This window comes from Oncorhynchus nerka, linkage group LG10 (genome assembly GCF_034236695.1).
Source record: "Oncorhynchus nerka isolate Pitt River linkage group LG10, Oner_Uvic_2.0, whole genome shotgun sequence".
Lineage (NCBI taxonomy): Eukaryota > Metazoa > Chordata > Actinopteri > Salmoniformes > Salmonidae > Oncorhynchus > Oncorhynchus nerka.
The window spans coordinates 28395233-28411143 of NC_088405.1; the positions used below are offsets into that span (position 1 = coordinate 28395233).

At 40.4% G+C, this 15911-nt stretch overlaps 1 protein-coding gene across 1 annotated transcript in view; it reads left to right on the forward strand.

Moving 5' to 3' along the window:
* Nucleotides 1-1193: 1193 nt before the first annotated feature.
* The window catches only part of LOC115135103 (cGMP-dependent protein kinase 1-like), a 137468-nt gene continuing 122750 nt past the window's right edge, over nucleotides 1194-15911 (forward strand). Inside the window, exon 1 of the mRNA XM_029669386.2 lies at nucleotides 1194-1870. Within this exon, the coding sequence (XP_029525246.1) occupies nucleotides 1611-1870 (260 nt within the window). The 5' untranslated portion in view covers nucleotides 1194-1610. The remainder of the gene's footprint in view (nucleotides 1871-15911) is intronic.

Genomic DNA, 15911 nt, shown 5'->3' on the forward strand with positions numbered 1-15911 from the left:
CTAGATACAGCCATTAGCCGTGGTATATTGGCCATATACACCACAAACCCCCAAGGTGCCTTATTGTTATTATAAGCTGGTTACCAACGTCATTAGCGCAGTAAAAATAAATGTTTGGTCATACTCTGCTCGAACCACCCAGTTTATATAGGGAAATAATGCACGCCCTATAATGCCCTTCAAGCCAATAAGAAACAAGTTTTCAACAATACCATAGTATAAAACGCTGCTAACGGAATTGACTTACCGCTGCCCCATGGGGATTTGCTGAAAACAGAGCAGAAAAACATGTCCATATGATAACACTCTGCTATGTATTGCTGCCCAGTAGATGTCACTAATCTGCATTGTGAACAGATAATGAAGCTCCGAGTAATTAACCGTTTTTCCGAACAATGTGGTGAAAGCGCCAAAGCCTTCAGAAAGTCTCGATTTCCAATACTAATTTCAGGCGTTGTGAGGGCTGTCCTTGGGGCCACCTGCCTTGGGGCCAATGAGGAGCTGATGCGCAAAGACATATCGGCCCAATGTGGGCAGCCTACATGGGTCCAGTGTTTTAACCTGCATTGGGCCCACATCGTGGCAATATGGGCATGTTTGCTGGGAAAATATGGGCTTATTTTAGGCAAAGTGAGGGCTGGCTGATATGGGCTGCCCACACTGGGCTACACTGGGCCAATGCCTTGGGGGCCAATGTGAGGCTGATGAGCAAAGGCACATTGGATTTGCCAAATGTTGGAAGCCTAGTGAGGCCAATATTGTAGCCTACATTGGGCCCACATCATGTTTGCTGGGGTACTACTCTGCTACAGACCACCAAGGATTGTGACAGTGATGTGCTGCTTACAGTTTACATATTACAGTTTATTCTATAAAACATTGTGTTCGGTTGGAGGGACTCTAAATGTTTGATTGAATAATGAAATGGTCCTTGTATGGACCCACAAATTCCATGTCTAAAGTAATTGCATGGGTTGTTTTTGCCTAAAGGAGTTGCATATAGGCTAGTCTAATGACAAAACGGCAGGGTGGGTATTTTTGGGGATGCCCAAACTAGCACTCTAATCTAGCAACCTTGTAAATCAGATCCCTAGCCAGATCGAGTTTCACTGGGCTGGGTCAGCCTCTTGGATCAAAGGGCGTTCCAGAAGCTTTGTGTTGGTGATTGTAACGGTGAGAATTTGACAACGCAAAAAAATCTCTAGGCTGTGTTGGGGCAGTCAGTGATGCAGAGTCGCCGTTACAGTCTGGAGCGCACACCGAGTTTCTCTGCAGCATGACGGCCTGCGTCCCCAAAGAGGAAGGGCTGCTCTAATTGGTTTGTCAATGAAGGATCATCAATAGTTCCCAACTTCCCTGGAGGGTCAGGGTCTCTGTATGTGGACCAGTGCTTCTTGGATTTATCAACCGCCGGCTCGACTGTTTTAAACACCGATTTAAATCCCCTCCTCTCAGCACCTTCCGAAAAAAACACGTGGATTACAAAGGGATCCTTCTCAATACGCACGGCGGAGCTTCGTTTATCCCATTGTAAACAACGGAATTCTGACCGTAAATATCGGAATTGTGTTTTTCGAGGGGAAACAAGTGAAGTCTCCGCAGATTTCATCATGAGCGACCTGGAAGAGGACTTTTCCAAGATTTTAATGTTGAAGGAGGACAGGATACGGGACTTGGAGAGGCGTCTGGCGGACAGGGAGGACGAGATCCAAGAATTGAAGAGGAAACTGCACAAATGTCAGTCCGTATTGCCCAGCGCTCAACTTATAGGACCGAGGACCAGGACTCGGGCGCAAGGTATCTCGGCGGAGCCTCAAAACTACCAAGACCTGTCGAGACAAGCCTTTCGGAAATATGTCAAGTCCGACTGGTAAGAGAGTATAAAGTGGTTGTTGTTGGTGTCGATTAATTTAGGGTTTATATACCGCAAAAATAGTATGTTTATCCATCGTGTGCAATTTATGCTTTTTTTTTTTAGAAAAAACTGAACAAATGTAGCCTAATGGTACGGGTTGCATTTAGACTAGCCTACTTGAAACAGATAGGTAGACATGAGTGTGATGTCAGCCCATTGGATGTCAATCATTCACAATCACAACAGGGCTGAGCCCTCCTACTGTGGAGAAGGAGACGCGCTTCCGTGAATGGGGTAGCGGGAACGCATTCATTCTTGGGGCGGATGGGGTAGCGCCAAGGTAGGCTTCCGAAAGAAGTTTATGATTGATCCGATCCATCTTTGCATTCCCACCGGAGGTAGAGTGGAGGAACCACGATGCATTATTGGTTTTAGTAGCTGGATGCTGAGCGCCCGAAGTGCACGTCTGAGGATATTTAAAGGGATAGTTCACCCAAATGACAAATGGCATCAGTTACCTTACCCTGTAAGCAGTGTATTGACAATGTATGACAGAAATATATTGTTTGGTTTATTTTCCCTGGCACTGTTTCAGAATACAATTGTGGCACAAATCCAATTTAGCATTGGCACAAATCCCATTCAAGCCATGGGACCGATATTATAATTTTTAGTTAATCATGTTGAAATCATCTATAAGTGTATGGAAAGCCGTATTAACATATATTCATTATATTTTTTATATCAATAACTGTATTTTTTTACATCAATAATGGAATTTCAATATCAATAATTAGAATTTTTCAAATCAATAATTGTATTTTTAATTTCAATAGATCCCCATAGGATTCAATTGAGAAATCGTTTTTATATTAGTAATTTAAATGTTATGTCAATAATTAGAAGTGTTGATATCAAAAGGTTTATAATCGATATCAATAATTTGAATTATTGATATAAGAATTATCATTTTTCAGCTAAACATTTACACAAATTCTAATGTCAGACAAACCAGAATGACTTTCCAAGAGGTGTTGGGTGTTCCTGAATGGTCTAGTAGTCTCAGTCCTGACCTTAATCTGATTGAAAATCAGTGACAATCATTGAATATTGCAGTGATTCCCAACCAAATTGACTGAGTTTGAGCAATTTTGACAAAAACGATGCATATATGTTGCCCTAAGAGTTGTGCAAAGCTGGTATAATGTTATTCAAAATGATTCACAGCTGTTATGGCTACCAAAGGTGCTTCCACCAATTATTAACTCTGGGGTGTGGATACATATGCAATCAAGACATCTTAGTTTATTATTTTCAATAAATTTGGAAAATGTTCTATCATTTTTCTTTCACTTTGAGAATGTGGAGTAGGTTGTGTACATCAGCAGGAAAATAATCAAATTCAGTAAATGTTTTGATTTAATTTTAAGGAAAAATATCAAATGTAATACATGTTTTGATTTAATTAGTAGGAAAAATATCAAATTTAATAAATGTTTTGATTTAATTTTAAGGTAGCAAATTGGGAAGACTGCAAGGGGTGTGTAGACAGTGACTCTGTAGGAGCATGCAAATGTAATCCCGCCCCCATGAACCAGTCCCTGGTTTGAATCCAGACTGTATCACATCGGGCCATGATTTGGAGTCCCATAGGACGGCGTACAATTGGCCGGGCTTCGTCCGGGTTTGGCCGGGGTAGGCCGTCATTGTAAATAACAATTTCTTCTTAACTGACTTGACTAGTTAAATAAAGGTTAAATAAATCAAATAAAAAGGTCATTATAATAAAATGTTTGATATAAATACATTATTCATATCAATAATTCAATTATAGATATAAAACATTTGAACAATTCATATTGACAATTGAAAATGTTATATAAACAATTCACATTTTTGATATTGATAAATACGTTTTTATATAAAATATCATTATTAATATAAAAATGCAATTATTTATATATATTTTTTAATTAATATATGTTAAAACTGCATTCTATAATAAGGGACTTTGTTGAGCTTCACAATACATCTGAGATACTTTCGGCTGGCTTAGACATAAAACAATTATAATATTGGTCCCATGACCTATATGGGATTTGTGCCAAAAATTCTTAAACATTTGCATTTGGAAACAGTACCAGGGAAATAAAACCAGTGCATGGATTGCTGTCATACCTTGTCCATAGGCTGCCTACAGGGTAAGGAAACCAATTTAATTTTGAAATTTGAGTGAACTATCCCTTAAATACTCCAATAGATAACTCTTTGTTTGACAATATGCTCTCCTCATCACCTTGCTTTGTGCCTTTGTAGCTTCAGTGTTTGATGTTCTAAAATATTAGGGTTCATTCTTTGAAGTACCGACTCCCTTGGTCTGGTAACTGACTGTGAAATTTTACATCCTGATAGGAAACACAGAGGAAATTATTGGATACAGATCTGTTATTTTAGAATGGGATGAAGGCCTCTTCTGTAGGCCTAATCAGATTGATTCATTGATATCCGGCCTAAGAAGTTACTAAGCATACACTTCAGATAAAGTATTGATCAAAATATTTGAGTATATTCCTGACAATTTAACAAGGGCAAGTCAACATATCACAGTCATGCACAAATAGCACCTACATTTGTTTTCTGTTATTTTATAGTCTTCCTGAACAACACAAGCTCATTCATAAAGTCTGCTTCACTGTGGATTTCACTGTCATTTCCTTTTTACTCTCTGAAGGTTGTTCCTGTGACATTGACACACACGCACGCATGCACGCACACACACAAACACACACACACACACACACACACACACACACACACACACACACACACACACACACACACACACACACACACACACACACACACACACACACATCACATATCCTCAGTACAGTAATACAAGTTAATCAGGACAAATGGCTTGTAATAGGGTCATTCCACTTCAAAAAGCACAAGAAAGAGGATTTTGAAACCCACCATTTCAGATTGTCCTGAAATTGCTTCTGTAGTTAATAACAGATCAAATTGAATCCATGAAACATTTTGTTGAAATTGAATTAGATCTCTGAGAAATTAAGTTTATTGATTGCACCCAAACTAGCCATTTTAATTTATAGGATCCAGCTAATATTTAACAAATAGAGGTCAAAAATATCCAATTTGGACCAGACTTCTTACTACCAATGAGTAAGACATGAGGATTTGTTGTTGTTGTTGTTGTCAAAAAGCCACCCATGCATCCCCCACCTAGGGTTGTGGCTGTCATGAAATTTTGTCAGCCGGTGATTGTCAAGCAAATAACTGCCAGTCTCACGGTAATTGACCGTTAATGAACATAAACACATTTAGCATCGCCTGGCTTCCACACATGGCCTACAAGCCTTTGAGGCAGACCTTTGGAACATTTAAATAAAAAAGTTGAATACATCCATGTAATGTAGCCTACACCGTCACAATAAATCCATGATTTATTTTAGACAGGTCTAAAGAAACATGATATTAATAAAATGTAGTCTATTGCAGAAGCACAGTATAGCATACTCTGAGTTGTCCTTATGTTAGGCCCTGATCCGGCTATGCCAGATGGCTGTGGGCTACACTAGATAATTTAACAGACAAGATTTGCTTAGAATTCCGTGATATTGTTTTATATTATTTTATAGTGTTAAGAATACAGTTAAACACAGCTGAATAAAATAGAAAGGATATTTTCTCCAAATGATTTGAGGGAGTGCGCACATGCGACATTTCTGTGTTGAGCGGCTAACAAAGAAACAGGTACTCCTATATGCTTCATTTAGAGTTATTTATGTAACTTTAGTTGTGATACAAGGCTTTGGGCTATAGGTTTAGATTTTTAATGATTTGAAAAAAGTTGCATGAAAGCATTTTTCAACGCCAATACCGATACCGATTATTGGAGGACCAAAAAAAGCCGATACAGAGTAATCGGCCAATTTTCACATATATACTATATATTTGTAATAATGACAATTACAACAATACTGAATGAACACTTTTATTTGAACTTTAACATAATATATCAATCAAATCAATTTAGTCTCAAATAAATAATGATACATGTTCAATTTGGTTTAAATAATGCAAAAACACTGTGTTGGAGAAGAAAGTAAAAGTGCAATCTGTGCCAAAAAAGCTAACGTTTAAGTTTTTTGCTCAGAACATGAGAACATATGAAAGCTGGTGGTTCCTTTTAACACGAGTCTTCAATATTCCCAGTTAAGAAGTTTTAGGTTGTAGTTATTATAGGAAATATAGGACTGTTTCTCTCTATCCCATTTGTATTTGATATACCTTTGACTATTGGATGTTCTTATAGGCACTATAGTATTGCCAGCCTAATCTCGGGAGTTGATAGGCTTGAAGTCATAAACAGCTCTGTGCTTCAAGCATTGCAAAGAGCTGCTGGCAAACGCAGGAAAGTTCTGTTTGAATGAATGCTTATCAGCCTGCTGCTGCCTACCACCTCTCAGTCAGATTGCTCTATCAAATATCAAATCATACACTTAATTATAATATAAAAACACACAGAAATACAAGCCTTAGGTCATTAATATGGTCAAATCCAGAAACGATCATTTCGAAAACAATACGGAACCGTTCCGTATTTTATCGAAAGGGTGGCAACCCTATGTCTAAATATTGATGTTACATTGCACAACCTTCAATGTTATGTCATAATCACGTAAAATTCTGGCAAATTAATTACGGTTTTTGTTAGGAAGAAATGGTCTTCATACAGTTCGCAACAAGCCAGGCGGCCCAAACTGCTGCATATACCCTGATGCAAATGCACTTTTGTTAAATCATCACACGTTTGGCGAAGTAGACTGTGATTCAATGATAAATTAACAGGCAACACATTGAATGCAATGCGGGACAAGCTAGTTAAACTAGTAATATCATCAACCATTTGTAGTTAAATTGTGATTATGTTAAGATTGATTGTTTTTTACAAGATAAGTTTAATACTAGCTAGCAACTTACCTTGGCTCCTTGCTGCACTCGCGTAACAGGTGGTCAGCCTGCCCCGCAGTCTCCTCGTAGATTGCAATGTAATCGGCCATAATCGTCATCCAAAAATGCAGATTACCGATTGTTATGAAAACTTGAAATCGGCCCTAATTAATTGGCCATGCCGATTAATCGGTCAACCTCTAGGCTGTACACACTTCATCAGTCTCTCATTCACAATTTGATAATGCCTCAAATTTCCCGGCGGGATCCCCTTTGTGTGGCCATAATGCCCCTTAATAAAAAACATGCCTTTTGCGGCCAGTGGCCATTGTGCCCTTGGGCTGAATATAATAATTATAAATCCCTTCTCCTGGCTGGATGCTTCAAAGCCCCTCTCACTCACATGGCTCTCTCAAATAGGTGAATTATTATTAGCCAAGGCCCGTCGCGTGATCGGGTCTGTCTCAAAGGCTACAAGTGAAGACAGACACATCGGGGACACAACTGCGTGCGTCCTTATCCAATTCCAAGGCGCATATTGAAGATATTGGAAGAACTGTCTACATTTACTTTTTGTCAGTCAACATGATGAGTAGGCCTAATGAACAGCAAAAGCACTAGCCTATTTCAATCTACTCTTCCCCCATAGTAGAAAAGTTGACCTATTCTATTCTGTGCGAGAAATAAATATTACAAACTTAGTCTTGGACAGTTGTGTGATGCAATACATCCCAAATAAATACAAAAAAACTTTTTTAAGCAATGAGGCTGAAGCAACAGTGTTTAGCTTAAAATGTTGAAAAATTATTAGGCTATTTCTTCATATTATAAGCACAGCAATGTGCACATGGCAGTAGGCTATAAGTCCGAATGATCCATAGCGGGAAAACCCCATTCTCAAAAGTGACCACAAATGCGATTATGCATGTAATGCTTTTGTTATAAAGGTGTATTTTTATGGTGAAAATGATCTTCCCCAAACTTGAAACTCATGCGCTGTGTATGTACAGTATGCCAGTTAGGCTCTACAGCTGTTGTAAAGCGGATTAGTATGCTTCATTTTAAGAAGTTATTTGGCCACTTTAGTTGTGATACAAACCTTATCAAAACATATAGGCCTATTGGCTAGGCTACATAAGGTGTGAAACTATGATTTGAAAAAGTTGCAAAAAAATGCTATGCGCTGTACTGGACACAAGTTGGGCAAGTTGTCTTTACATATACTAAATAGTATGTGTGAAATGTCTTTTGATTTAGAATGGACCATTATCCTACATCTGTCTCGAAACAGGGGAAGGGGAAAAATATAAATGTAATCTACTGTATTTACTTAAATAACAAATGGAGGACGCATTTTCATCCAAGCCAGGTAGGCTATAGTCCTGTTTTAAAGAAAATAAATGTGTTTAATAGTAGGAAAGTTAAGAAATAAATATAGTAGGCCTATCCTGTAGAAAGCTGATGGGGTCCTCTTCTTTGAATTGAGGCCATCACTCTGTTTTCTCACGCAATTGCATAGCCTGTAAATAGTGTGCAATATGAGCTCATGGGCTCTCATGAAGTGTTTGATTAACAGAATTCTGAGTACCAGGCAGTTAGTTAGTTTGGTAGGCTACTAATGACGATCAGCATCATCAGAACTTGGAGAAGACTAATTACCGTGACTAAACGCTCACATTACTTTAAGACATGAAGGTCAGTCAATCCAGAAAATTTCAAGAAGTTTGAAAGTTTCTTCAAGTGCAGTCGCAAAAACCATGAAGCGCTATGATGAAACTGGCTCTCATGAGGACCGCCACAGGAAAGGAAGACCCAGATTGACCTCTGCTGCAGAGGGTAAGTTCGTTGGAGTTACCAGCCTCAGAAATTGCAGCCCAAATAAATGCTTCACAGAGTTCAAGTAACAGACACATCTCAACATCAACTTTTCAGAGGAGACTGAGTGAATCAGGCCTTCATGGTTGAATTGCTGCTTAGAAACCACTACTAAAGGACACCAATAAGAAGAATAGACTTGCTTGGGCCAAAAAATACGAGCAATGAACATTAAACCGGTGGAAATATGTTATTTTTGGTTCCGAACCACTGTGTCTTTGTGATCGCAGAGTAGGTGAACGGATGATCTCTGCATGTGTGATTCCTACCGTTACGCATGGAGGAGGAGGTGTGATGGTGTGGGGGTGATTTGCTGGTGACACTGTCTGTGATTTATTTAGAATTCAAGGCACACTTAACCAGCATGGCTACCACAGCATTCTGCAGTGATACGCCATCCAATCTGGGTAGCGCTTAGTGGGACTATCATTTGTTTTTCAACAGGACAATGTCCCAACACACCTCCAGGCTGTGTGCTGCATCAGATGACCTGATGACCTGGCCTCCAAAATCACCCGACTTCAACCCAATTGAGATGGTTTGGGATGAGTTGGACCGCAGAGTTAAGGAAAAGCAGCAAACAAGTGCTCAGCATATGTGGGAATTCCTTCAAGACTGTTGGCAAAGCATTCCAGGTGAAGCTGGTTGAGAGAATGCCAAGACTGTGCAAATCTGTCAACAAGGCAAAGGGTGGCTACTTTGAATAGGGGGCGGCAGGGTAGCCTAGTGGTTAGAGCGTTGGACTTCATGTTCAAATCCCCGAGCTGACAAGGTACAAATCTGTCATTCTGCCCCTGAACAGGCAGTTAACCCACTGTTCCTAGGCCGTCATTGAAAATAAGAAATTGTTCTTAACTGACTTGCCTAGTTAAATAAAGGTCAAATTAAAAAATATATATTTTCATTTGAATAACACTTTTTTGGTTACTACATTATTCCACATGTGTTATTTAATAGCGTTGATGTCTTCACTATTATTCTACAATGTAAAAAATAGTCAAAATAAAGAAAAACCCTTGAATGTGTAGGTGTGTTCAAACTTTTGACTGAAACTGTATGTAATGTATTCCCTGTGAGTCTGGTGAAGGTTATTTTCCCCTGTTCAAAGAAATGTGTCATTCAAGTTGCTTGCATTATTTACCATGAATTAGTGTGAAAGTACTAGATTTTGACCACTAGATGCCGCTTTTCCTGCTATACTGCCACACTCTTTTATACATTTTGCTGGTCTCTTGCGTTTATTATTTAGATCACAACATTTCCTTCGCAACTTTGGATAGAAAACCAGTAGCTTCTGCCGACAATTCAATACCAGTCTTCCATAAAACCAATTCAGTTTTTCCTTCTCTTATGCTTCATCTGTGTCCACGGCCTCTTTGTGTGTGCTAGATCATTCACGAGGAACAAGCAAACCCTTAAGTTACCGCAGTTCTAATGGTTTCAATGTTATGGCCTATAATGCTCTTCGATGGCAACAGTCCCAAATGCACACTGTATATCGTTTTGCAACGGTAATGGTATTGGGCTGGGTTGGGTTTAATAGTAAATGTCACTAATAACACTATAGATGGAGCTGCTTTCTAAGACTTTTATTGAAAAACATGCGACTGCCATGCAATGGTTTATAATAGTTTTTATTTGTTTAGGGTTGTCGCCACGTTTTACCCCCTAGCCCATTTCTCCATCAAAGTTTTGGGATTGTAGCAAAATTCTTCATACAGTTTGATAATCCCCCCAATCTCGGAGATCTTCTATGTGTTGGACTATTCAAGGAGAGTTGGGGTTGAAGAATTAGGTTTCTAAGAGAAGGACAAACTGAATTGCTTTCATGGAGAACTTGCTTGAATTGTAATGATGGCCACAAAATGTATTTTCATCATCAACAAAAGCTATTGGTTTTCTAAACAAAGTTGCAAAGAAAATGTTGTGATCTATCGGATGTTTGTAGCATTTTTTTTCTATAGATGTTTTGGGGTTTGACTGCTCTGGGGGTTGATCACTTACATCTCGTGATCTTGACTTTTAGAGTTGCAGAATTGTGATTGGAAAGTATATACAGTGTTTTTGGCTTATAGCTGGCTGGCTGTTTTGATTCAAATAATGCATCCCGGCTCTGTTGTTTAATCTGCCGGGAATAATTACAACAAGTACTGCATGCTGTGTCTAGAGATGGCAGAAGAGGCTCAGGGACTGTTCTTAACCACTGCCTAGATGTGGTGTTTATTTGTGCGCTTTACAGCAGCCGTGGCATCACCCTAGTGGGTGCCACATGTTCAGCAATGGAGGACCAGAACCTACAGAGGAGTGGGTCCTATAGAGGAACTGACTATTAGAGAAGCAGACGTTGTGAACAGTTTGTCAGACTGTCTTTGTTTCTCTCTGGCTGTACCATCAATGCCCCCTCTCATGAAGCTACACTGCCTTTCCAATCCAAACTGCCTCAGCTCCCAGCCTTTCATCCCAAGCCAAATAGAGACATTCAATCTCCATCTGTACCATCTCAATTTAAATGTGTTGTTTGTTTGTTTTGCTTTTTATGCACTTTGAGATGATTTAATTGAATGAAAAGCGCTAAACAAGTTAAATAAATTATTATTGTTTGATTATTATTATCTAAAAATAAACTCAAGAAATAAGCAGAATGTATGAAAGAGTGTGGCAGTATAGCAGGAACCGCTGCATCTGGTACATTCACACTAATTTATGGTAAATAATGCAAGTGACTTCAATGACTAATATCTCTGAACAGGTAAACATGTTTTGACCATTTCATTTGATTTCTCATGTGTTCATTTGTAGGAAGAAGTTTGGTCCCGATCGGATTTTGGGTACTATATTTATTGAATATTATCTGAATGCTACACATTAAAATGGCCAATTTAGATGCACTTAATTAGCTTAATTTCTAAGAGATCAAATTACATTTCAACAAAATAATGTTTCAGTAATGCCTATCTTACCTGTTTCTAACTACCTAAATTATTTTAGAACAATCTGAGATGGTGGGTGTTATGGCTTGCTGAAATGACATGGAACGACTCAATGCCAACATGATGTGCACAGTGAAATTACAGAGCCAAATTGTGTTAACATGAGCTAATTTGTGGTGAGACAATTTTCCACTGTCTCTTGTCATGGTTAATTTACATTACTGAAACTCAAGACTAGATTTGGGTTATTATCTGCCTACAGTTATCAAAGACTAACCATTATGTGGGTCTGGATTAGATTGGAAACAGAACCCACTGCACAAGCAATAAAAGGCCAATATAAACTGACTGTCAGGTAACCAGATAAAAGGAATTTACATTTTTACACAAAGAAATTGCTCTGAAAGAACTAAATGACAAGAAGATGACATGAGTGTTAATGAATTATACAGTGCTCTGTCAGGCCATAATGATCCTTCTGAAAAAATAAGAATAATGAAGAAATGTTTAGAAATAATGTTTTGATAACAAATGTTGCTGGTGTTCCATAGCGATCAATGGGAAAGCTCAGTGATTTTCAGAAGTTAGGAACTAGTATCATGCTGATGAACAAAATTGAGATTTTTCCACAGTTTGCAAGGCAGCTGGCTCCTGGAAACATGTGCCACTTTAGCATGACGCCATTTGTCAGAAGACAATGTCATTATCCATAAAGAGTAATGCCATGAAAGTGAAAAATAATTCCTTTCAAGTCTTCTGGTATTTGTTCTCTTCTATTAAGAAGAATTACCTTCAGGGTTGCTGATACAGTAGTGGTCCAAGGCCACAGTTAGCTGATGAAAAGGATGGCATGTCTTCATTCCTAGAGGATGGGATGTGTGTTGTTATTTAACGGATCTGGCTTTGTCTACCTGCTCGTGGCTCTGCTAGGGGTCCGAGACTCTGAGACAGAGTGACCTCTATTAGTGTCAGAACCTGGCACCAGCCATCATCGGATTACAGAGCCTGGAGCAATGGATCCTGTAATGGATCCTGTTCCTATTGATCGCCATAGGAAAGGGCTGAGCTGGAAGTAAGGGGAGATGAAATTTAAAGCCTGTCTCCGACACAGAGTTGGTTTGAAGGGCATAGGGAGGTTTGCAAAGCTGGGAGGGCTGGAGGGGAAAGGAGGGGATGAGAGGAGGAAAATCAAAGGGAGAAACACATGTTTAATGTGTAAAGTAAATTTGGCCATAAAGTATGTGGATGAAACTTCTAGATGTAGCCAGAAGGAGTATTGTCAGCTGCCATTTAGGTTATTATCTACTTATCTGGTTGCTGAAAGTTGACCTATTGACCGTCATTGTGGAGTAGAGGTGTACCTAATGCTTCATTGTCAAGTTTGCTTCATGCACAAGTTTGTAGACATTTTAGCAAAAAAACTAACAAAACTGCAATATCACATTTGCATAAGTATTCAGACCTTTACTCAGTACTTTGTTGAAGCACATTTGGCAGTGATTACAGTCCTGAATCTTCTTGGGTATGATGCTACAAGCTCGGCACACCTCTATTTGGGGAGTTTCTCCCATTCTTCTCTGCAGATGCTCTCAAGATCTGTCAGGTTGGATGGGAACATTGCTGCACATCTCTCCAGAGATGTTCGATCAGGTTCAAGTCTGGGCTCTGGCTGGGATACTCAAGGACATGCAGAGACTTGTCCCGATGTCACTCCTGCGCTGTCCTGGCTGTGTGGTCAGGGTTGTCGTCCTGTTGGAAGGTGAACCTTCGCCCCATTGTTCCTGAGTGCTCTGGAGCAGGTTTTCATCAAGGATGTTTCTGTACTTTGCTCCGTTCATCTTTCCCTCGATCCTGATAGTCTCACAGTCCCTGCCACTGAAAAACATCCCCACAGCATAATGCTTCCACCACCATGCTTCACCGTAGGGATGGTGCAAGGTTTCCTACACACGTGACACTTGGAATTCAGGCTAAAGATTTCAATCTTGGTTTCATCAGACGAGAGAATGTTGTTTCTCTTCGGTCTTCGAGTCCTTTAGGTGCCTTTTGGCTTCCGTCTGGCCACTCTACCATAAAGGCCTGATTGGTGGAGTGCTGCAGAGATGGTTGTCCTTCTGGAAGGTTCTTCCATCTCCATAGAGGAACTCTGGAGCTCTGTCTGAGTGACCATTGGGTTCTTGGTCACCTCCCTGTCCAAGGCCCTTCCCCCCCGATTGCTCAGTTTGGCCGGGCGGCCAACTCTAGGTAGAGTCTTGATGGTTCCAAACTTCTCCCATTTAAGAATGATGGAAGCCACTGTGTTCCTGGTGACCTTCAGTACTGCAGATATTTTTTGGTACACTTCCCCAGATCTAGGCCTCGAAACAATCCTGTCTCGGAGCTCTACAGACAATTCCTTCAACCTCATGGCTTGGTTTTTGCTCTGACATGCACTGTCAACTGTGGGACCTTATATAGACAGGTGTGTGCCTTTCCAAATCATGACCAATCAAGTTGTAGAAACATCTCAAGGATGATCTATGGAAACAGGATGTACCTGAGCTCAATTTCGAGTCTCATAGCAAAGGGTCTGAATACTTAAGTACATAAGGTATTTCTGTTTTTTATTTTGAATATATTTACAAACATTTTCTAAAACCTATTTTCACTTTGCCGTTATGGGGTATTGTGTGTAGATTGATGAGGATTTAAAAAAAAAAATCCATTGTAGAATAAAGTTGTAACGTAACAAAATGTGGAAAAAGTCAAGGGGTCTGAATACTTTCCGAATGCACTGTATGTAGAGGGGTAAGGTGACTAGGCAACAGGATATAGGATAAACAGAGTAGCAGCAGCTTGTATGTGACTGGGTGTGCGGTTGTGTAGAGAGTATAAATGCATGTGCATATTATATGTGAGTGATTGGTGTTTGGGTGTGATGTGTGTGAGTGTGTAGGGCCCTGTGAGTGTGTAGGGCCCTGTGAGTGTGTAGGGCCCTGTGAGTGTGCATAATAAAATAAGAGGTCATTAAAGATGCAAGGTGTACAGATAGTCTGTGTAGCTAATTTGTTAGCTATTTATCAGTCGTATTGTTTGGTGATAGAAGCTGTTCAAGAGCCTGTTGGTGTCAGACTTGATGCACCTGTACCTCTTGCCATGCAGCAGCAGAGAAAATCGTCTATGGCTTGGGTGTACGAAGACTTTGATGAGTCTTTCCGGGCCTTCTTTTCACACCGCCTGATATAGATGTCCTGGATGGCAGGGAGCTCGACCCCAGTGATGTTCTTGGCTGTCTGCACAACCCTCTATAGCACCATGCAATCGAGGGCGGTGCTATTGCCAAACGAAGCAGTGGTGCAGCCAGTCAATATGCTCTCAATGGTACAGCTATAGAACCTTTTAAGGATTTGAGGGCCCTTGCCAAACCTTTTCAACCTCCTGAGGGGGAAGAGACACTGTCACACCTTCTTCACGGCTGTGCGTGTGTGTTTAGATCCTTTTAAGTCTTTAGTGATTTGGACACAGAGGAATTTGAAGCTGTCTACCTGCTCCACTGCCTCTCAGTCAATGTGGATAGGACATGCTCACCCACCCTGTTTCCTGTAGTCCACGATCAGCTCCTTGGTCTTGCTAACGTTGAGGGAGACGTTGTTGGTCCAGCACCACACTACCAGGTTACTGGCCTCCTCCCTGTAGGCTGACTCATCGCCATCGGTGACCAGGCCTACCACCGTCGTGTCGTCAGCGAACTTGATAATGGTGTTGGAGTCGTGCGTGGCCACACAGTTGTGGGTGAAGAGGGAGTGGAGGGGACTAAGCACACACCCCTGTGTTAAGGGTCAGCGTGGCAGAGGTGATGTTGCCTACCCTCACCCTCTGGGGTCGGCCCATTGGGATCCAGTTGAAGAGCAAGGTTTTCAGACCCAGTGTCCTAAGCTCGGTGACAATTTTGGAGGGGACAATGGTGTTGAACATTGAGCTGTAGTCAATGAACAGCATTCTCACAAGGTATTCCTCTCATCTAGGTCGGTGAGGGCAGTGTGGAGAGCAATCGAGATTGCGTCGTCTATGGATCTGTTGAGGCGGTATGCTAATTGGAGTGGGTCTAAGGTGGCTGAGATGGTGGAGTTAATGTGTGCCATAACAAGCCTTTCAAAGCACTTCATGATTACAGAAGTGACTGCTACAGGGAGGTAGTCATAGTGGCTTGAAGCCTCAGAGTTCTTAGGAACAGGAATGATTTTGGTCATCTTAAAACTTGTGGGGATTATAGACTGGGACAAGGAGAGGTTGTA